This window comes from Anthonomus grandis, chromosome 12 (genome assembly GCF_022605725.1).
Source record: "Anthonomus grandis grandis chromosome 12, icAntGran1.3, whole genome shotgun sequence".
In the NCBI taxonomy this organism is placed as follows: Eukaryota; Metazoa; Arthropoda; class Insecta; order Coleoptera; family Curculionidae; genus Anthonomus; species Anthonomus grandis.
Window position 1 is genome coordinate 27,357,997 of NC_065557.1, and position 24,368 is coordinate 27,382,364.

The window sequence follows — 24,368 nt, forward strand, 5'->3', positions numbered from 1 at the left end:
AGAAGGGACTTTCAAAGTTGTATTTATCAAAATGGTGGGCTTATTAAGCAATTGTGCAATTTTACTATTTTAGTCATATATTAGTTAATAAGTTTATATGCTATAAAAAAAATAAATTGTATTCTGTACATATATTATATTAACTTAAAGACATTTTTGATTTATTTTTATATATGAAAATTTATAGGTTTGGAAAATAATTGTTTTGAAAAGCCCTACTCTAAACAGATTCTAATGGTAAAAAACACAAATGGCTGCCAGTCTCGCAAACAAATGATAAACTTTAAACCAAAATATTTGAAAAATGGCTGGACCAAATCTTAATAATGCATATATTTTCGAAATATAATAGAATAAGAAGACCTATCATCTAAAAAAAATACAGAGTGAAGAAATCCATTGAAGAAATATATCTTTATTTTTTATTTTTTTTACAACACCCTGTATACATATCTTGCAAAAGCTACATGTCAAACCCTACAATTTTCAAATCTACCAGTTTTTTATACAGATTGGTCCAAAAGAGTTAAGGGGGTGGGAAAATATAAGGCATGACTCTGTAGAACATTTTGTTCTCATCTATGATTTAGATTTAGTATGAATAATACAAAGCTCTTGTTATACATCAGTAAGTTAGTACAATTTGTATCTTAGTACATATTTGAGTGCCCACCTCTAACTAGGACTCAAGTAGAAAAACAATCTAAGAAGGATAATTTTTTTTCATATACACCTCAATTCCCTTCTTTGATTAGTAGACAAACGGACAATTGGACATAGTTATGCATAACGCGACCAAGCGCCAAATTCGAATTTTGGGTATTACTGCGCCATCTAACGGCCAAAGACTATATTTATCTACAAAAAAATTCTTGAACGAATTACGTGGTCGATAAGACGAAAACTCTTTTTAAAAAATAATTTTATTAAGTAATTTAACAATCAACTTTACAGAAAGCACTAACTCTAATCTTAATTTACATCTATTTATAATAGTGAATAAACAATAGAAAAATACTAAAGCTAGCTAAGCTAAATAAATGCATAATAAGTAGAATGGGGATACATAACTAACGTTAAAAATTTATAGTAAGGACATAATTTTAAGTTAAACTAAGCGCCAAACGGTTTATAACACTAGATGCATTTTGCATAAAGCGACTAAATGCCACGAAATTTTGCATTACCGAACCAAACGCCCAGATTCTTGGTGCTTGGTTTAGTATTGCAAATTTGCAAATAGAAAAATATAAAAAATAGATCCCTAATATCATTGGACGCAGACAGAAAAAGGGCCGAGGAAGACGAAAACCTTGAAGTACTCACCTTTGATATGGAAAAAACATTGCCTCTTCCTTGTATACCGACAAGTGTTGTCTTTTATAAAAGACATTTTTATTTATGGCTGGAAGGTATGGCAGGTAGAGGGGCTCAGGAAGTGGGTTCCTGTTTACTTCGGCATGTAAGAGAAACTGCTGATATGGCTGCTTGTAAACATCTGATTTTATGGTCAGACAGCTGCGGTGGCCAATATTCCTTATGACAATGTTTGAAGTTAATCTTTCAATAGAAAAGATAAGCGTTTTTTAACATCTGGTCATAGTTACCTACCTAATAAGACAGATTTTGAAGATAACGAATGCGCATTAAAACTACAACAAAGATTGTATACAGCTGATGACTATATAAGTATCATGCAATCATGCCGCAAGAAAAATCCACTTGTCCATAAAATGGAAAAAGAACATTTTTTTCTACTACTAAAATCGAAAAAAATATTGTTAATCGAACGGTAGATGTGACAAACAATAAAATAAATTGGCTTCAATTTAAAGAAATCGAAATTCGAAAAGACAGCCCCTTAGAATATTTGTTAAAACTTCTCTTAAGGATGAAACTCACCGGGAAATTAATATAGAAAAAAAGCGTGGAAGACCACAAAATAAGAAAACTTCAAAAACCAACTTTAAAAATCTACTTGAAATTTTATGGTCAGATGGAAAGCCTATTCCAGAGAAAAAACTGGAAGACATAAAGTTTTTGCTTCCTCTGGTACCAAAAGATGCAAAAATATTTTATAAAAACCTCGTAGGTGATCCAACTATTGAGGAAGACTTGGAAGGGTATGATGGGCAACCGGATTTTGACATTGAGGATGAAGCAGAATAGAATTCTTGGGTAGCTGGTAATGTTCCAAAGAAATATGCATTTTTTTTGACGTTTTAATTTGCGTATAGCATATATTATTAGTAAATAAAGTTTTTAAATGGTGATTTAATTTTACTCTAATCTTATTGTTCCTTTTATTTAACTAGCCTTTTATTTTATTTTAAAACTATATGTTTCGACTAACAGCCCTACTGCTGATTAGGTTTTCGATCAGTCGAAAATATTCTAAGGAAGGCTGACTCAAAATAAAAAGTTCCTGTATATGTGGCTTTTTTTAGAACTGTAACATTTTAAATAGTTTTAGATCTTTTATTTTAAATAAAAAGTAGGGCTCTTAGAAAGAAAGAAAGAAAGAAAATGTGCTATATTACGTAAGACAACAAAATCTTGTGTACAAGCATCCTAAAAACTAAAAAATTCCAAATTCACTTTAAATTTTAAACCAACATAACATCTAAAACATTTTACCATAAAATTTGCACACATAATTAGTTATAACAAAACAGATCGAAAAAATAAAAATAAGGCATCTTTTTGATAAATTTGATTAAAAAATAAGCAAAGCTGTCAATAAAACAGAATTTAGAGGAAATAAATTAAAATATTTAATAGGAAACAAACTAAAACACTAAAATGACGTCAGAGCACAGGTCAAAAGGTATCATTAAAAAAATCGTCAAGACTATAATATGCCCTGGATAATAAAAGTGATTTAATTTCTTTTTGAATTTATTAACTTCTAAAATTTGTCTGATACATAGAGGAACATGGCTGTAAATTTTTTTGCTAAGGTATATAAGTGAGTTCTTGGTGAGGGAGGATGTAGGGATTGGTAATGGAAAATCATTAACCTGGTGAGTCATATGACCAGTGTTAGAGGGAGGTTTAGGACCTTTATGAATAAGAGTAGCTGTTTCTAAGATAAAAAGAGAAAAAAGAGTTAGGATTTTTTGAGATATAAAGAGAGGTTTACAAGAATCTCTTAACCCAGCAGAAGATAGGTATCTAACTGCCTTTTTTTGAATCACAAAAATTATGTTTAATAATCCCTTGTTGCTTAAACCCCAAAAAGGCAAGCCATAACGAAAATTGGACTCAATAAGAGAAAAGTACACTGAACGTGCAACTACCCCTCCCAGCTCATGCCCCGCCATTCTTACTGCAAAGCATCCAGAGGATAATTTTTAAGCAAGATTTAGGATATGAAATTCGAAGCGAAGGCGACCATCAATGGTAATACCAAGGAACTTACAGCTTTCTTTGTTTTGCAAGGGGGAGTTTTCACTAAAAATAAAACCCTGAACGTCACACTTAAATCCCATAATAAAGGTTTTGCCCACATTAAATACAAGCCTGTTTGCAGCACACCACTCCAATAAAATCTTAAGATCCTTAAAAACCTGGGCTCTAACATTATCAGAATCTCTATGATTCCATAAAATGGTGGTATCATCAGCAAACTGAACCACTTTGCCCTGCAGTTTTAAAGAACCCAAATCATTTACATAGAGCAAAAATAATAGTGGTCCTAACACTGAACCCTGAGGTACTCCAGTTTTAAGGGATCTGGAATCGGATAAACATCCAGATACTGCAACTCTTTGGGTATGATTAGACAGATAGAATTCCAGCCATTGCAATTCCACACCTCTAAAGCCATAATTATTGAGCTTAGACAGCAGTATTCCATGATCTACACAATCAGATGCCTTGGATAAATCGCAAAACACTGCCGCCGCGGACTCACCAGAATTTAAGGACACATAGACACTGTCCAAAAAGCCGAAAACAGCGTCACGAGTCCCTTTTCCCGTTTGAAATCCAAACTGATTTGCAGATAAAATGCAATTATGTTGCAAAAAAGATAAAATTCTGATTTTTCCAAGTTTTTCAACTATCTTGGAGAGGGTAGATAATATAGAAATTGGACGGAAATTACAAGGCTCACTCAAAGCTCCACCCTTATAAAGAGGGATAACCACTGCCTCCTTCAAACATGCTGCAAAGATGCCATTATGAAAGGAATTGTTTATGGCAGAAGCTAAGGCATTCAATGCTGAGTCAGGCAAAAGGAGTAGTAATTTTGATGATATCCCATCAGCTCCAGCTGATTTATGGTTTTTTAAGCTTTTAACTGCATCTCTAACATCAGAAAGGCTAACAGGATAAAAGAAAAAAGAATTTTGAACTGACACTTGTTGAATATAATGCAAAGGATCAATATTAGTATTCACATCCTTGAGCAATAAATGAGGAATATTACAGTAATAATCATTTAAACTATTTGGTCTTACTTCTGGTTCTGAAACTTTCTTGTGAGAATGCCTGAAGTCATTTATAATTGACCAACATTCTCTCTGCCTATTTGAGGACATATTCAAGCGGTCACTATAATATTTAACCTTTGCTGCTTTTATAGTCTTTCTGTATATAATCAATAGTTGCAGATGAGGATGTTATATGTGTGGGTGAAAGAACATGCATCTTCAAGTCATAAGATTCCAATATACTTAAAAGGGATATATGATATGATGGCAAGCTTACATCAGTGAAGTTAATATTAAAGTCACCAGCCAATATAACTATGGAGTGTAGAGACAATTGGGATAATAGAGAATCAAGTTTGTCCAGGAACATACCAATATCTCCTGTGGGTGGTCTATAAACACAAAGAACATATAAATTAAATCGCTTACAAAAACAAAGGGAGAATTCAAAAACCTTCTCCAACAGAAAGCTATCATACTGTTCCTCCATGTATGGAGTGTTGCCGACAAAAAATTGATATAGCAATATAATCAGATATTAAGAAACATTCGTTAGGCTTTAACCAGGGCTCAGTTAGTAATACAATATCAGGAAAATCATAGTCAAAATATACAGTTTTAGAATAAAATAGCTTTGACTAGACAAATTTGGTGTGCGGTTCAGTTTTGTAAAATACGATTACCCAATAGTATGTAAAAAGCATTACAAGACTAAGCGACAATTTTTATCATAACTTCTAAAATGTTTAATTTTTTGCTAAAAGCTTTTGTAGAATGATTTGAAATAGTGCCTTGTATATATATCTTGCAAAAACCAGATCTTCATTCTAATTTATCTATTTTTAAGGCCACTTGAAACTTAATTGTGTTTTCCCAAAATTGTGATTTTGGTGCTTGGTCGCATAATGCATAACTGCATCCAATTACAAATATATACCCTATTTAAATGAGTAAACAAATTCCTTTGATTTCGAAAAACTTCCCTAATAATTAATACTCGATAAACCACTTTTAATCGAGCAATGCAGTTAATAAAAAGAATGCTTTAAACTATATCATTTTACCTCTAAAAAGAACTAAGATTTGAAAAATCTGGATGTTTTTTATTTCTTCCTGTGGTTGGTTATCAGGAGAAAAGGCAACACATTCTTTTTATAGCTAAAAATATTGGAATTAGAAAATATCTTACCTGAATGTAGGACCCCAATAATCATCTATTCCTTCTATTTCTTGTAGATATAAATCATTGGGAGATTTCTCTTTAAAATCCCTGTTTAATTCTTCCATTGCCAGCTAGTGAAATTTTTATTTTATTATTTATGTTTAATATTAGAAAATTATCTCTAATATATGAGAAACCCAGAATATTTACTTATTTCTGTTTTTGTTTGGAAAAATTAGGCAAATCAGCTGAATCTAAATGAGGGGAATTTGAGTGAAGCATCGTTGCCAACACTTAAAACCAAAAATTCGCTGGATTGACATTTAAAATCCGCTAAATTACTAAATAGCGAATTCTATTGGGGAAAAAATGTAGCACGAATGTGGAACCAGGGCAAAATATACCAATTTAAATTTATAGCAAAATTAACCATTGGTGTAAATAGTGCAGGTTTGTGTAATCAATTGGGGTACCAAGGTGGAACCAGTTCCGCGAGCTATGGGAGGTCCTGCGGCTCTAGTTCCTATCCCGTAAGTATAAAACATGATGATTATTATTTAGGGAAGTTGATAAATGATTGCATATAAGCAAAACTAAATTTTAGGCTAAGGTAACGTAAAATATAACCTCAACTAACAACAGCCCATTTTTTAATTTTTTCCTCAAGGCTAAATCCAAAAACCCTTGGCAATGCAACAGTGCGGTTTTTTACCTGAACAGAACCAGTGTCGGTGCCACCTTAGTTCCACAATTTTTTTTCCAATGGAATTCGCTATAAGTTTATAAACATTTTAATTTTGTTAAAGAAAAGTGTTAATATTAACTGTTAAGATAATAAAAAGATAAATAATGTTTTGATGTTATTTTGTATTAACTGAATATATATAACATACATAACAGTGATCGATTAAATTGTGCTTTTATTTAAAATAATTTTAAATGCCATAAATAAACTTTGGCTAGTTTGAGGGCAAAAATGAAATAAAATTTATTAAATTATATATTATTATGTCGAAGAACAAAAAAATTAAAAAAATAATAAAGCGAAGTAAGTCAATAGTCTTCGCTATAATCAGTAAAAACTAAGGAAAGAGTAAATCCTAAATAAAGATTATTTAAGAAATAAATTATTTACGTAATTACCTTCAAAAAAGTGACTTATTGAAATACGTATATGTATATTAAAATTAGTTTCATTCAGAAGACTTTCTTGTTGCTATTTTCTTGACGACAGCAAGGGGCTCGTCTCTCGAAACTTGGAAAATTGCAAATAATATGGCAACCGTGAGAAGTAGTGGTGGGAGTATTTCTATCTCTGAAACATTGACTAGTAAGTCCCTTAACACATATTATCAGGGCATTTCCGCCTGCCTCTCTCAAAAATTGCCTCAGTCTATAGATCCGAGGTCCTACCTGATGAACGTCCAGTTTTCTGAAACATTTTACTTTAGACCTGCAGAGGCCACACTTATTGACCTAATCGATGTTTCTTTTTCCTCTGACATTTTTCCTTGCTCTTTTTAGGACGCCTTAGTAATTTTATTGCATAAAAGAGGTGACTTCCGCAGATCCTTGAATCTTAGGCCAATAGCGTTGCTTCCAACCCTTGAGAAACCGATTTAAAGACTAGTGAAAATTCGTGTCATGGGCTTTCTTAACAGGCATAATCTTCGTAAGATTTATCTGTTTGGTTTTCAGCCGAGAATCGCCACCAACGACGCTATTTTTAACCTCCAGGAGTCTATCTATTTAAATTTGAACTCAGGAGAGTATGCGGCGGAAGTTTTTTGTAAGTTAGCCAAAGCTTTTGCCTGGGTGAGTCACAAAATTCTGCTGGAAAAGCTTGAGGCTTATGGTTTCAGAGGCGTTACACTTCATTGGTTTCGCTCTTACCTTTCAGATAGAACTCAAATAGTGGTTTTTGGTAACAAAAAGTCTGAGAGGGTACTTATGGACGTTAGCGTTCCGCAAGACCCTGTACTTCGCTCCATCTTGTTTTTAATTTATATCAATGATCTTTCACTCAGCTCTATTTTTGGAAACTTTATTATTTTTGCCGACGACTCTACTATTCTTTGGCATGATACAATCCTTGAAAGAATCAAAACTACCATTGGCTTGTATAAAGCAGTTGTCTGACAGTAACAAGCTAGTATTTAACAACTCTAAAATCAAAATTTTTACCTGCAAATGCAATCTTCAGGCATCAGCTTTCAATGGAAATGTGATGGATATTAATTTAAAATTTGAACACCATGTCTCAAAAAAAATCTTAGTGCTTTAAAAAACTTATTACTCATTGTATTTTTTTAATTTGTTTGTCAAAGGTATTTAAAGAACTAAATTTTTCTGCGATATTTATATTAGAAAAAGGCAGTACTATAATTTCCAATGCAAAATTATTCTTTTCAAACTCTATCTAAAATTTCGTAGTGTATTTTCTGCAAAACTGCAAAATCATTTATTCAATTTTATTATCAGGTCTTTTTATATAGGTCTTTATTTTGCTTTAAAATGTTTTATACAGATATTTTTCAGGTGTTTAAATAACTCTGTTAAAAAATTACATCTTTCTATTATTCTGCTTCCTAAAATTCTTTCTATTCCTCCTGCTGTTACAGGTTAAAATTGGCATTTTATACTCTTTATTAAAAGCACTGATTACAGTTATATTTTCAAAATAGATATTTTACAAATATTAATGATTGATACTAGTAATGCCCTCTCTGTAATAGCCTCCCAAGTAACCCATAGTTCTGTTCTCTAGCCATTTCAAATTACAGTATTCTTTTTTTTAAGGACACATTTAGTTTTGTACATTTCAGCTTCATATTGTACTGGTTGTTAATGAAATTTTATTTATACTCTTATAAAACCCGGTTCTGGACTAAAGAAATATTTTAGAATTTAAATTATATCCCATATTGCTTATTCCATACTTTATTTAATTATTTTATAACGAATAATGATTAATTGGGCATGTACAATTATTGTGTATGTTGTACTGTTCATAGTACAATATCTGATTTTGGCTTGACCATACCAGATATGCTGGTTGATTTTACTCGGACTGACCTATCTAATTTTTGTCTCTTTTTATCTAAGGTAAATATTAGTTTTCTTGGAAGATAGCAAGAAGTTGCTGGTCTAGGCAAAATCGAAATTGATTGTCATAGTGACACATATTTTCATTGCCAACTTCCTTGGGCCACAAATTTTGTTATTTATTTTTTTATAAAAGGTTTTATGGTACTTATAAAAAAAAGTTAAGTTATTTTGTTATATATTTCGATTGGCAATACACTTTGTGCGTGATTGCTTAAATACGGGTTTGACCTCTGCGGTCGTTCCTTTTCCCAGACCGCCGTCATGAAGTGAAGAGTGCTTTAGTTCTTTTTGAAATTCGTGTGAATTTTACCCATATGGGGATATAATTGACTAAATGTGGTGATAGTAAATCAACTTTTTGGGCGTAATGCTATAATTTGTTGTTTTGTTGAATTTACTGGCCTTTATGGCGATTTAAAACCTAATAATTTTTCACGTGCCCTCGAACATCGGCAAAATAGCGGTTCTGATTGGCATTGGCAGGGGACAATTTAATTAGCAAGTAGGTATTCTTGAATTTATCGTTTATACTGATAGTATAGGTTTTTTCTTTTCTTTTGGCTACTAGAGCTACATAACATGGATTTTGGACGGATTTTTTTTGTACGGACCTGATTTTTTTCATGCCACATGGTGCTTTCGTTTTGGGGTTATGTACTCTATTGGCTCTAATCTAGAAGGAGATTTTAAGCAACTGTGAGCTAACGTCTAACCTAGACCACTACCAGAGCTTGGCGTATTGTGAAGTGGAAGAGGTGAAACTTGGAAGCCTGCAGTTTTTCTTGACTGGGAATTGGATGTCTGGGAGAGTCTCGAATATGAAGTAGTCTGCTGTGTATGGAGCTAAGTGACAGAACATAACATTTTTTTTTTTATTCACTTGTTTTATTTTATTTTTATTATCACGACTTTTATCTTTTGAGTTGAGATACATACATAAGCTTATTTAAAATTTTATTGACATTATTTAATCGATGCTATTTTATTATTGAATATTACTGATATGAGTACATATATATGTGACAAGTGACTCCTGTGAGGTAAGACGCAGCCGGCTTCGTAGTACTACGAGTATATACTTGGGTTATATTATTTATTTTCAGACTACTCCTAAGATGTCAAATTTTCTCAGATTAGCTAGTAAATATTAGAGTAAACTAATAAAAGGGAAATTTTAAGTGGGGAAGCTTCAACAGTTAGGGTTGTTATTTTTTTTTTGCTTAGGTCAATGTCCGTGGCGGGATATACCGGGCCATGTAAGTTATTAGTTTAATTGAATTGAAGCTTCATTCCCCAAAAGGTTTGGGTGTAACATAGATTATTTTATTTTGACAACCACACTTTGATTGTGTATTTTTTGTGTGATGTTGTGGTTCCTTATTCCCAACTTAAATAATTATTCCTCTTAACGATAAATAACATAACATAATTCTCTGTGATAATCAAGACTTAAATAAATTGTTATTTTCTGTTGTTAATTTGTTTTTCACTTGAGTTGAGTAGGTTGGAATATCATAGGTAATTTGGAAACAATAGTGTATACTGATTTGACTTTGATTTTGTTTTCCAAGTTTCGTTTTGAACTTGCCTAAATAAATTTTGATAAATATTGGGCGTCCTTTGGGATTATATAAAATCCAAAACTTGGTGGCGCCATACTGATTTTGACATTTAGTTGGGTAACTCTTGGGTAGTTACTACCTCAGAAATTTTGGTTCATTTGGTTGAGAAAGAAGCTAGAACCCACATCGGCTTGAGCTAGCAGCATTGTGAAGGATTCCTTCTCTGGGCGTTTCAGGTAAGAGGGGTTAAGTTCCTCCGGGCATCAAACAACTTTTGGAGACCCTCTTAAGGCCATAAACCTTTCACTATTTTTAGTACTTCTTTTCTTTGATTAACTTGGCATTCATCGTTTCACCACCATCATTCCATTTTATTGCACTTTAGAAAAAAAAAATATAACACTGCAATAGATTGCAAGAATTTTTTTTGGTTGTTTCAATAATTTATTCATTTTTATTTCAACTGATAATCCAAATATAGTTTAGAATTTAATAAAATCTGAAAAATATCTGTATCTGTATTTTAATGCTCGCAGTTTAGAACGAAAATTTGATTTCTAGTACTTTTCATAAACATATTGAAATCATTTCGGTAATAATAAGCTCGAGTGAACATTATTGGACAAGTAATTTTTTGTATCTCGGATAGTACAGGTTTTAAAAATGAAAGATATACCAAATTTGTTTCTTCTTTAAAAATTAAAGTTAACAACGAATTAAGCATTTGAAATCAAATCTTATAGATTTACTTTCATTTTAATTATGGTATAACATTGGATTGTGAAGAAACGCAGTATCAACCTGTAGTTACTCAGGTGAATTATATTTTTCTCAAACTTTATTTCTCAAAGTAAAATCGTGTTTTCCATAAAAAAATCCGCTAGACATATTTACAAATTTTTTTCGCTAAATCTAGCGGAAATTCAGCTTGATTTAACAGTTCGCAAGACTGCAGCGGGACTTCGTGCTAAGTGGATATCAACCCCAATACTTTTGTGTTTTGATCAATCAGTTGCTCCCTTTCAATTATAGCTGTTAGTCGCTGTCGCTGTCCATCTTAGATCATCTTCGACATCAGGAAAATTTTACGGTAGTGATATTAATGATACTCTTGACCGTTTTAACCTTGACTTTTTTATTTTTTAGGTTTGGGAAGACGTTATCTTGTGGGCCATAATTATTATATTCCCCATAGGGCTATTAACCTGCGGATATCTGAAGATTAATATTAGTAGAGGATCCCACCTACAAATAGATTCCGCAAAGGGTGCCTGAAAAATTTTGTGCAAAGTGTAATTAATTAATGATTAAATAATTAATTTTTTAATAACATTGCACTCATTCCTTTACGCATTAAATTATGTACTAATCGGAACTATGTAACTTATGCTATATGCATCCATTAAGTTGCCTTCTTTTTGCTTGTGCAGTTATTGGGTTGCCAGGTGTGTACAGGTAAGTCGCAGTAGCAATTTGCAACTATCGAGTTACGCGAAAAAAATTATATCAAATTAAAGTTAATTTTATCGCAAACATTATGATATAGGGTATTTATTTTTATTCTTATTTATGGATGAGTTTTTCGAGTTAAATGATATAGGGTAGCCTGTGAAAAACTTGTGCAAAATTCCGGTTGTCGGTTTTTTGTCAAAGTCAAAATTTTCGTGGGACTCAATGCGTGCGACAGATATATATACATACAGTGCTTTCATTTCAAAACAAATTATCCTTAATAACACGTCTGTTTAGATATATGCAGACGTTTAATTTTATACTTTGATAAAGTTGCTTGCTTATTTTATGGCGCTGATTTACCAACACAATTTGGAGACTCGGGAAAACCATCGGGTATATAGGATCTACCCTGTTTCCCGAATCGATAACTTTCACAAAATTTAATTCTTAAATGTACGATATAGCCAACGGCAAGAGGTAGGAAAAGGTTTAGGAAAGGAATCCGAAGAATAGGAAAGGAAAATGAACGACCACGTGTTGACTGGGTAAAACTGATTTAATTTTTTTTTGTCACTAGTGAATAGACATTTCAATGTTGATGATGTGTCACACAATGGAGGTTCCCATTTGACATATCAAAGTAAGGTCATTTGGAAGTGAGGAGGTTATTAGCAGAATTTTGTCAAATATAAAAATTAAACGTCCCCTGCATATTTAAATTCACATTTTTTTTTAAGAAGTTATTAAGGAAGGTTGGTTTTGAAATGAAGCACACGCAGTATAGATTAAAATAATGTATATTAACATTTTTGTAAAGAAATTAGTAACGGTAAGACATACTTCTCTTGCGAACGAAATTTGTTCGAAATTAGGAGACTTAATTAAAATAAACAAAATAAAAAATCAGAATTTTTTCAAATAAAATAACACTATGAAATATGATTTTAAGTTATCTATACAAATTTAACTTTTTGAAAATACAAAAAAAATGTACCCACATAACTTCAAAATATGAATATTTGAGATAAAAAATCGATTGTATTATTGAAAGTGCGATTCATCGGAAGAAAAGTTTATTACTTATACAGGAGTATACGTACTACCACACGTAGAGTACTATATATAGGTGTCACTTTTTTCATATCTATTTTCTTCTGCGGTCATTTCCATCATTTATTGTACCGTTTAAGGTGTTTAGTCAACAATAAATCCTATTGCTTTTAGATAATCGTCAACATGCCAGCAAAATTTCTCAGACTGTAACTTTATGCATTGAGGTTCCGTTGCATAAAGCCACATAGAATTAACAAAAATCGTTCACAAATTTTTTTTGTTGCAGTGATAACCAGCAAGGTGGTATAGTATATGAGTCGAAACTTTGTATTTTTTTCAAAAACTGTTCTCTTCTCAAAAAAATCTGATGTTTCGCTTTATCCACTTTATTGTACTTCTATACCATACATGCTTGCCGTGAATTTTTAAACTGTATCCATTTTTTCGTTAACGAAAATGACGCAAAAATCATTTGGTACTTTTAATGTTTGGAAAATAATTTGAAAGATTTTACTTTTCCTTTATTATAAAATGCTGCCGTGTGATCGCATCTTATAAACGCATGAAAATCTGAAAGACTTTGACATAATTTGGATCCTAACTTCACTGCTAATGTGTTGGAATTAATGTATTCCATGTGCTGATGTTTATTTTTTGTCGTTGCATTAGATAGCCCAATTTCGAATTCTTGGTTTTTGTGTATATTCCCCAGCAAAATAATCAAAAGATGGGTATCAGAGGGCGTTATGCGCACTCGTAATGCTGCGTACTCTTTTATCGCATTGGATACTTTTCTCGATCCTCTTTATTCCGCGCATCGAGTCGCACGAAAATTTTGACCTTTAAAAATTGACTAGCGGGAGTTTGCACAAGTTTTTCCCAGGCAACCCTATACCATGATGTTTGCAATAAAGTTAACTTAAATTTGATATTAATCTTATCGCCTAACTCGATAGTTGCAAATTGCTACTGCGACTTACCTGTACACACCTGTTAACCGAATACAAGGAAAAAGAAGGCAACACAGTAGATGCATATAGCAGAAGATAAGTACATAATTTGATGCGCAACAGAATGAGTGTAGAATGAATGTTAAGACATTGAGACAAGACATTTGTTTTTTTATGCAAATTGTTTTTAAATTTTTTGTGACTTAAAAAATATAAAAAGAAAATGAGTTGGGAAGTACAAGAAGTGAAGACAATCTATTGTGGGCGGAGTAGCTGTAGATCGTGGCATTTAGTACTTTTCTCAAGCTGAGTTCTCCGTTTTAAAATTCGAGTTTCCCGCGCTTAGTTCAATTCAAATTTGGCGCTGGATTTGGCCACACTTTCTTGCAAATCTGTTTAGTTAGATGGGTTGCCAACAGTTATGCTTTACAAATGCCAAAATTAGTTTTAGTATTATTTATTACTTAGTTTACTAGTTTTATATTATTTATATACACATGTAAATGTATGGTTTGCAGAAGTTGAGGTAAATCCATGTGTATGAAACTAGCGTCCGATCGATGTTATATTATTTAAATTATAGTCCGCACTCCCTGTTATTTAATTAATATAATGTTCGTATCTCCGTTATCCTGCCAAAAATTGTTAATAATGACCTGCCTCTAAATAAAACTTGGTGCGACTCAAATAAACTTTGTTTTAATGTTTCAAAAACCAACATTCTCTCATTTAAATGTAACTTGGGACCAGTTTACCTAGAAAATCAATTGTTAAGTACTAGATTAAATTCTTAATCATTCAAATAGATAATAAATTAACATTTCACACACATATTGAACGACTGGGTAGAAAACTGCTTTGCAATTAGGATAATTTACAATGAGTTAGATAAAGGTATTAACTAAATAGGCATTTTTTACATTAATTGTATCCCATTTACGGTATGGCATATGTTTTTGGGCATGTTGTTAAAGTCAAAGCTACAGATTCATGTAAGTTTCTCTCTGTTGCGGACACATTTTTTACATTGCCCTGTCTCTTTATACTTTAAAAAGTATCTTTAATACACAAGAGATATGGTGGCAGTTTGAGTCAGGATTTGTCTTTTTACTCTACAAGGCAAGCACATAGCACCCTATGCCTATTCTCAAATCAGCCCTGGTTCATGACTCTGTTGCGTCCTTAACTTTTTATCCATTTGCCTACCAGAACAAGACAGATTTCTCAGGCTTATAGATTTAAAAAGGAAGTCAAGAAATTGCTTGTTGTAAGACCCTATTATGATATTGAAGAATATTATAATGATACCTTTTAATGTATTTTGTTCCTACTGGTATACGTTTAATTGTGTTTTTTTTAGCTTTAGGTTTTATCAGCACTTTTTTTATTTTAATTTAGTTTTATTTTTATTTGTGTGTATATATAATATATTTTTTGTTGTTTGTTGTCACCTACTTTTTATTATTTTGTTTTATACAGCTTTGTTCACAACAACAAGTGTTTAAAACAGTAAAGCATATTTTAAATTTGAATTTTAGGATTACGCATTTTTGGCAGCACAAATAGTGCCATAACAATAATAATAAAAAACGTCTTTATTATATAAGAACAAAATAAATGTGCATACAAAAGTTGCACATTATGCAGCAAAGATGGCGAAGTTTAACCTAGGGTTACTCTCACACTTAACCATCAATTGCTACATAATATGCCTTATTTCACAATATAACTAACAAAAAATTTAAATTCTTATACAAAAATAAAACAATTAGTGTACCTATTGAAGGGATACCTAGAATTATACTTGCAAGGCTAAAAGGTAGCTTTCAAATTTCCGTTTAAAGAATCCTATATTTATAGAACACCATTTAAAGCGTTATAATTGCTCACAGCTACGTAACTAAACTACCCTGAAAAAGTGCTGTTCTGTACTGAGGCACAGTCAGATGAACCTGATGTCTAAGGACTCTATCACGAACCTCTTCACGAAAAATAAGCTTTTCACATAGATATTGTGGTCTTTTGAACAATTTGATCAAAAAAGTGGTGTGATGTAATCGCACTCTGTTGCATATTCTTAACCAACTTTTTTGGAGACATGATAATATTTTCTCAAACCATAAATGTACCTACAACAGACATTCTGCCCATACTGAAGTCTATTTTTAAAAATTTGATTGAGGGGTAGTACACAATGTTATTATGTTGTTGCTGTTTGAGTACAATATTTTAACATATGTCTCTTGTAACAATTTTTTTACATGCTCTCTGAACCTAAGACTCGTATCAATATACCAAGAGATACCGAGATTTTTGGAGCACTGGAGAATAGCAGAGCTGTTATGAATTTTTATTACAAATGGAATTCGCTATTAAAAATCTATCAGGTGTCCTTGACAGGTTTGACAATGACGTTTTCTGCCCCTTAACCTTAAAATAGCAAATTGTGAATATTTTGTTTTCATTTTTCTTTTTCGTAAATAAAGTTAGTTTCTCAGATTAGTTTTATTATTACGTAGCAGCAATGGAAACAAAAGCTCAAAAAATACCAAAAGTGGCTAAAGTGAAAAATAAAGCGCCAGCAGAAATCCAAATCACTGCTGAGCAGCTTTTGCGAGAAGCTAAAGAAAGAGATCTTGAAATCTTGCCACCGCCCCCGAAGCAAAAGATCTCTGATCCAGCAGAACTAGCAGACTACCAGCTTCGAAGGCGTAAGCAGTTTGAGGATAACATTCGCAAAAATCGGATGGTAATATCTAATTGGATAAAGTATGCGCAATGGGAAGAGGCACAGAAAGAAATACAAAGGGCAAGGTCTGTTTGGGAAAGAGCACTTGATGTAGATCACCGGAATATTACAATATGGTTAAAATACACAGAGATGGAAATGCGAAACCGCCAGGTGAACCATGCAAGAAATCTATGGGACCGAGCTGTTACAATTCTACCCAGAGTAAATCAGTTTTGGTACAAGTACACTTACATGGAAGAAATGTTGGAAAACATCCCTGGAGCTAGAGCAGTTTTTGAAAGATGGATGGAATGGCAGCCTGATGAACAGGCTTGGCAGACCTATATTAACTTTGAATTGAGGTATAAAGAGATTGATAGAGCTCGTAAAATATATGAGATATTTGTAATCACACATCCAGATGTAAAACACTGGATTAAATATGCACGATTTGAAGAAAACCATGGTTTTATACATTCAGCAAGGCAAATTTATGAAAGAGCTGTACAGTTTTTTGGTGATGAACATATGGAAGAGAAACTATATATTGCTTTTGCCAAGTTTGAGGAAAACCAAAAGGAACATGATAGAGCAAGAGTTATTTATAAATATGCATTAGATAACATCCCTAAAGAAGATACTAAGGAGCTCTATAAGGCATATACAATTCATGAGAAGAAATTTGGTGATAGGACAGGTATTGAAGAAGTTATTGTCTCCAAAAGAAAGTTTCAATATGAGCAAGAAATTGCTGAAAACCCTACAAACTATGATGCCTGGTTTGACTATATAAGACTTGTTGAAGGACAAGGGGAGACTGATATTATTAGGGAGACCTATGAAAGAGCTATTGCAAATGTCCCACCATCAAAAAGTAAAGACCTTTGGAGAAGGTATATTTATTTATGGATAAATTATGCTTTTTTTGAAGAACTTGAAACCCAAGATTATGAGAGAGCTAGACAAGTTTACAAGGCATGTCTAGAACTATTGCCCCACAAAGTTTTCACATTCTCAAAAATTTGGTTGTTATATGCCAAGTTTGAAATTAGACAAAAAAATTTGACCACAGCTAGAAAGTTTCTTGGCATGGGCATAGGTATGTGCCCAAGAGATAAGTTATTTAGAGGCTACATAGACATAGAAATCCAATTAAGAGAGTTTGATAGATGCAGAACCCTTTATGAAAAATTCTTGGAGTTTGGGCCAGAAAACTGTGTTACATGGATGAAATTTGCTGAATTAGAGACACTATTAGGAGATGTAGAGAGAGCTAGAGGTATTTATGAACTTGCAGTTAATCAACCCAGATTAGATATGCCTGAGCTGTTGTGGAAATCTTATATAGATTTTGAAATATCTCAAGAAGAAACAGAGAATGCTAGACAGTTATATGAACGACTTTTGGAAAGAACTTCACATGTTAAAGTATGGTTGTCTTATGCTAAGTTTGAACTAAATCAAGAAGCTGAAGATGGTATGAACATAAGATTGGCTAGAAGAATATTTGAGAGAGGAAATGAGAATCTTAAAAATTCAATAGATAAGGAAAACAGGGTGTTGCTCTTCGAAAACTGGAAAGAGTTTGAAGTAACACATGGAGATGAAGCATCTCAAGAAAAAATTAATAATAAAATGCCTAAAAGAATTAAGAAAAGACAAAAAGTGGTGGATGATGAAGGCAATGAACAAGGATGGGAGGAGGTGTTTGACTATATCTTTCCAGAGGATGAATCGAATAGGCCTAACCTCAAACTGTTGGCTGCAGCAAAGAATTGGAAAAAACATGTTCCTCAAGATGATGAAAGTAAAAAGAGTAATGAAGCAGAGAGTTGAAAAAATGTACTGTCAACTTTTTTTAATACTGTAATATAATTTTTAAGTCATTAAGGATTTTTTTAAGTGTTTCTTTTCAGAATAATTCCAATTTTTCAGTAATTTAACATTATTCTTTTTAAAAATTTCTGCTAAAAAATAATTTACATATTAAATTAACTCTCTCTCTATACCAAACATCTTCCAAAATATTGTTTGTGACTGTTTTCTTTTCTTTTAAGAACAATTTATAATCTTCTTTTAGAGTTAGGTCACTAATATTATAGGTTTTCTGCTCATTTATTTATTTTAATGCATTTGTAGATATCATCTGGTATGCTTTTTATATTATCTGTTATGTGATGATTATGTCTGATGCTGCCTATTAAGTAATTTTTTTCCTCAGTTGATCATCATGTTCTACATATTATTTCACTAGTGTTAAAATATATTTAGTGTATGTATATAGTTTTATGATAATTTTTATCATTCCTTTCTATATATCTTTACCTTTAATATTTAAATTTTGTCTTATATATTTTTTTTGAGTAGCTGAAGAATTCTAAATGTAAATGGAAAGGTGTGATTCAATGATTATTGTTTGAATTAAGTAAGTTTAAGCCAAAAATGTTAATAAAGGATTAGTATATCAGGCTCTTGGTTAATATAAGTCATGAACGGACTTTCAGCCAACATTCAACCTATATGCAAAAAAAAATTAACTTAGATAGTACACACATATAATACAAAAAACAGACTTAAGAGTAGTAAAAATTAACCCTAATCCAAGAATGTTTACAAAGAAAGTCAAAGTGTATGCAAGCCTTATATGAGCATACAAGAAATTAGTAATAAACTTTACACAAAAAATACAACAATAAACTTAAAATCTAGTAGATTTGATATTTAAACAAAAACCAGAATAAAATAATAATAAACATGACTAAAATAGTAAAATTGAAAATATAAAAACACTATAAAACATCAGTACACTAATTTTTATTAAAGAAGATGTAAGTTCCTTTTGAAGTGACTTAAACTATCACAAGTTTTCATCCCTTTATGTAATTTACTATTAAACTCAATCAAGCGCTTAATTAGTAAAGAGTTTATTTAGGTAGAATTATGGCAATCCATTGGTATAAAGCCTGTGCGATTTCCAGTGTTGCGGTTCTGTACTTCAAATATTAATATATAACATATATTCCATTAATATATTACAGGGGCTATATTTCACGGTTTATCAGGAACAGAGGTTCGGCAAATGTTTCAATCTGAACTCAAAAAATTTCAACATCTAACAATAAAACAAACTTAATTTTCTTTGCTCCTCGTTAAGTATTAATAAAAAAATTAAAACATGAAAGTTAGTGATATTAATTCGTTCAATACCAGACAACCAACTCTATGAAAATCTGTAAGTTTAATAAATGTTTTCATTTATAAATAAGAAGTTTAAAAAATCAAAACAATATAAAATATCACCTCTAATTTGTAAAAAGTTCCAAGTCATTGTTATCTTAAGGAATCTGATAGTAGCATACCGGTCAGCGAGACCTACTATAAAAGCAAATTGGCCAGATTTTTAAAGCAAAATGTCTCCCATAACTAATGAACAGATCTTTCAACTATTGCAAGAGGTGAAGCTGCAAAGTAATGCTATTAAGATAGATGTGCAGACTAGAAGGAAGATTTAAAGAATTTGAAAGAAAAAATAGAAGCTTTGGAAGATAGGATCTTGGAACTGGAAGTCAGTAAAAAATTGCAAAAGATTGAACAATCCAGTAAGAGGAATCAAGTTATCATTTTTGGACTGCAAGAAAAACGAAGATAATTTGGAAGACATAATTCATCAACTGTTAAGTGACACGTTGTCAGTCCAAATAAATCTGCAAAGTATTGACAATATTTACAGAGTTGGCAAAAAAGAAAAGGCCAATAGACCAGTTATTAGGTTTACTCGTTTCCTAGATAAGAAATCGGTACTGAAAAACTTATATAAATTAAAGGGTACTGGGATTACAATTGCCAATGATCTAACTGTCCAACAACAGCAAGAGCAAAAAATTATTTACACATTTTTTAAGTTAGCCAAAAGTAAAGGTTTCACAGCAAAAATATCACAAAACCAACTAATAGTTAACGAAGAAGTGTTTAGTGTAACCGATCTGATAGAGGCTGACGAAGTATCCTTTTCAGAATTCTTTATAAATAAGAAACAGCTAACTCGTAACAATAGTGCACCTTCAACGTCATCCCGTGTCACTACTGAAAAGGACAAATCACCACTTAAGACCTCCTAGGTAGCTCTACCAGCCAGGGTTAATCAGAATCAAGATAAATCAGGAAAGAGCCAGGAAATCGTCATAAACAGCACTCCTACGGTTTTAAATCGTATTCTTACCAGAACTGTTGCCGCTAGAACCACTTCTACCTCCAGTTTAGAAAAAGGAACAAAAAGCAAAAAAACAAAATAAAGGTATACATTATTTTTTGTTAACAGAATAAGCCTTAGTTTAGTAAACCTTAGTTTTAGTTATTTAAAGATTTTTTTTTCTGGTTTTCTTCTGCCTTACTTCAAATAATTGTTTATGGTAGGGACAACATATCTTTACGTATTTCTCAAATTAATGTTAGATCACTAGTTCCGCATTTGGACGAGTTTAAGACTACCATTTTCAACAATAATTTCGACATTGTTGGTGTGACTGAAACTTGGCTAGGTCCAGATGTACCAAACAATAATATAAAACTTAATAATTATACCTTAAAAAGATGCGATAGGGCGTATGGCCGCGGGGGCGGTTTGGCTCTTTATATTAGAAATCAATTTAAAACTGAAATTCTCTTTTCTGAGTCATGAGTTTTTAGAATGTATCTGGGTAAAAATTACAATAAAGAAAGAACATTTTGTTATTTGAATAATTTATAGACCACCTAGATCGAATATTCAGCAGTTTTTAAACAAAATGGAGGACATTGTTTCTAACTTGTTTTCTTTATACATATTTTGTATAGGAGACTTTAATATTGATATGTTACAATCCGATAATCTTTTCACAAAAAAGTTAGTTTCGATGTTTGAGCCCTTCAAATTAAAACAAATTATAATGGAGCCAACCAGAGTCACAAAATCTTCTAGTTCCCTAATTGATTTAATAGTCACTAATTATGACCAAATTGAATGCACTGGTGTTATCTGTTCTGATTTTTCCGACGACTTCCGACTTCGTAGTCTATTGTGAGATACAAAAGGCCAAATTAAATTATAAACCAAAAACTATCATTTCTAGAAATCTAAAAAATATAAACTATAACCTATTTTAAAATGACCTTCAATCGATACCGTTTAATAATGTTTACAATATCGTTGATGTTAATCAAAAAGTCGTATTTCTTAGCAACGCTATAACTAGCCTATTTGATATTCACGTTCCTCTTACAACAATTACATTGCCTAAAAAATCCTTCCTATCCTGGATTACAGAGAATATTAAGAAAATGCAGAAATTAAGAGATTCAGCTCTTCAGCAGTTTAAACGCACTAAACGTCCAGAAAAATGGGAATATTATAAATCATTAAGAAACTTAAGAACAGCTTCAATAAGAATAAAACGCAAAGCCTATTATAAGCATAAATTTAAAAATTGCAGTACTCGAGAAAAATGAGAGGAACTTAATAAACTAACTCCGTCTAAGAAAAAAAATATTCCGGTGCAGTTTAATGATGTTGATCAATTTAACAATTTTTTTATAAACTCTACTATCTGAAATCAGCCTTTAAATCAAGAACTTTTAAATTTTTATTCAACCAATAAAAAAAGTGACTTTGCAGTTCAGAGCAGTGGAAAATTATGAGGTATTTAACATAATTAAAAAAATAAAAAGTAAAGCCTTTGGATCAGACGGTCTTAACATAACTCTTCTTGAGCTTTGCCGTCCTCATATTTGCGAATATATTACGCACATAATAAATAAATGCTTAGAAACTAACTATTTTCCCAATTGATGGAAGGAAGCCATTGTCTTACCCCTTCCAAAAAGTAATTCTACTAAGTCTAAGTCTACTAAGTCTAAGTAATTCTAGTAAGTAATCCTACTGACTATACACATAGTCAAATATTAGAACGCGTATTGGATGTACAAATAAGGAACCATATTAATAGATTTTTAATATTACCCATTAAGCAATCTGGATTTCGCAGTAGATATAGTTGCGCAACAGCAATGGCAGATTTTACTGATGAAATTTTTCGTGGCCGAGATAATAACAAAGTCACTGCTCTGGTATTGCTAGATTTTACTAAAGCTTTCGATTTTTTAAATCATCAAACATTGGTAGCCTTACTGCACTACAGAGGATTCTCAAATCATGCTATAGCTTTAATAAAGTCATTTTAAAGTAATAGGTCTCGAATGGTAAAAATTGATGCAACCTTTTCAAGTCGTCTTTCAGTTCTTAATGGCGTGCCCCAAGGTAGTATATTGGGGCCACTACTATTTAGTATTTATACAACCTGCTTTCCTCAATATCTTGAATACTGTAAGTATCACTTCTATGCAGATGATACGCAGTTGTATTACTCCTTTGCACCTTCTGATTATTTAACTGCTTTGAACCATATAAATGCTGATCTTGTTGCACTTGTTAAAGTCTCTAGTAAACATGTGTTAAAATTAAACCCTAAAAAATGTGTAGTTATTCTCTTTGGAAGTAAAGTTCAAATAAGGACTATTTATGAAGAATTTTCTTTGTTTGTTGGACATCAAAAACTTCAAGTAGTTGAGAGCACCAAGAGCTTGGGTTTAACACTCGATTCACAGCTAAAGTTTAGTGGACACATATCAAATAATCTTAAAAAGTCGTATTGTGCTCTAAAAACCATGTACCCTCATCGACATTACTTAGATCTGAATATTAAACGTAAGCTATGCGACTCTCTTGTTTTGTTAAATTTTAATCATTGTGATGTGGTTTATGGACCTTGTCTAGATGGTCTTGACTCCTATATAGTTCGAAAAATGCAAACTCTTGTATTCGTTTTATTTATGGTATTAATAGGCGAGGTCATGTATCACATAAGCTTAATGACGTGACTTAAGATCACTTAAGTGGCTTAATATGTTTAATAGACGTAAGCTACATTCCAGTGTGCGATTTTATAAAATTATTAAATACCACAGTCCTCCCTACCTATACAACAAAATTACATTCGGACAGACATTCACCACTTAAATTTAAGAAGTAAATCTTTAACTATTCCCAAACACAAAAATCAATTTTTCAAAAAATCATTCTCTTATAATATTTATCATATCATTAATGCGCTATCACCCGATATAACTGATATTTCGAATTCCATTTATAGATTCAAAACAAAAGTGAGGCAAATCTTATTAGATAATCAGTAACATGCATATTAGAGCTAGAAGATTTATTTTTAATTTTTCTTGTTTATAAATTGTAATTGAATGGCTAGTATTAGATATATTCTTCCGTATTTAATTGTTGTATTGTTGTAATCTGTACCAAATCATCAACTACCTAGATGTAATGTATGTACATTATATCTAGTAGTTAGTTTAGTTTAATGTATTAGTTGTTAGTTTAATTCTTTAGTTTTATTTAAGAAGTAATTTAGTTTAAAAAGTTTTTTATGTTGTAGCTATGTAGGTAGAACAAAACCTGCATTTTCCATGCAGGAGTCTGATACATTAGCTTTTATTTACCTTAATTATTGAATACACCTGTAAGTTTATATTGTATGTAATTTCCATGGTAACTAATAAATTTTATTATTATTATTATCTTTTAAATATATGGCGTCTCCACGTATTGTATAAACCAAAACATAAATATGATAACCTTGTTTTTCATGCACAATTTCCTCAAATTATGTCACTTGATGAGCGTACTTTCTGAAATACATCTAGTGCATGAAAAAACAAGGAACGACTGGCAAGACAAATTGGATATTTACCATGAATTACACTTTTACAGTCAGGAAAAAAGTTGAAGTTTGCTGTGCTTTTTTTTATGTGCCACTCTTTTCGCATTTATGCAGGAACTTTGAAAACACTTTCCTTAAGTGGCAT

At 31.7% G+C, this 24,368-nt stretch overlaps 2 protein-coding genes and 2 long non-coding RNA genes across 5 annotated transcripts in view; 3 read left to right on the forward strand and 1 right to left on the reverse strand.

The window, feature by feature from the left end:
• LOC126743055 (exocyst complex component 6) overlaps nucleotides 1–5,886 on the reverse strand; it is a 35,666-nt gene extending 29,780 nt beyond the window's left edge. The window contains exons 1-2 of one of the 2 annotated variants that reach the window (XM_050449978.1): nucleotides 5,626–5,886; nucleotides 1,327–1,560 (exon numbers count right to left, since the gene is read on the reverse strand). In XM_050449978.1, the coding sequence (XP_050305935.1) occupies nucleotides 1,327–1,560; nucleotides 5,626–5,723 (332 nt within the window). In that variant the 5' untranslated portion in view covers nucleotides 5,724–5,886. The remainder of the gene's footprint in view (nucleotides 1–1,326; nucleotides 1,561–5,625) is intronic. The other variant, XM_050449979.1, reaches the window with a different exon arrangement.
• Nucleotides 5,887–5,905: 19 nt separating this feature from the next.
• LOC126743056 (uncharacterized) lies at nucleotides 5,906–6,499 on the forward strand. The gene is made up of 2 exons (XR_007662770.1): nucleotides 5,906–6,128; nucleotides 6,266–6,499. It is a non-coding gene; the product is annotated as an uncharacterized LOC126743056 (long non-coding RNA).
• Nucleotides 6,500–8,218: 1,719 nt separating this feature from the next.
• Nucleotides 8,219–10,184, forward strand: LOC126742952 (uncharacterized). The gene is made up of 2 exons (XR_007662741.1): nucleotides 8,219–9,208; nucleotides 9,275–10,184. It is a non-coding gene; the product is annotated as an uncharacterized LOC126742952 (long non-coding RNA).
• A 5,972-nt stretch (nucleotides 10,185–16,156) lies between these two features.
• On the forward strand, nucleotides 16,157–18,343 carry LOC126743218 (protein crooked neck). Its single transcript, XM_050450206.1, has one exon. The coding sequence runs from the start codon at nucleotides 16,251–16,253 to the stop codon at nucleotides 18,291–18,293; it is 2,043 nt and encodes a 680-aa protein (XP_050306163.1). The 5' UTR covers nucleotides 16,157–16,250; the 3' UTR covers nucleotides 18,294–18,343.
• The last annotated feature ends 6,025 nt before the right edge of the window (nucleotides 18,344–24,368 follow it).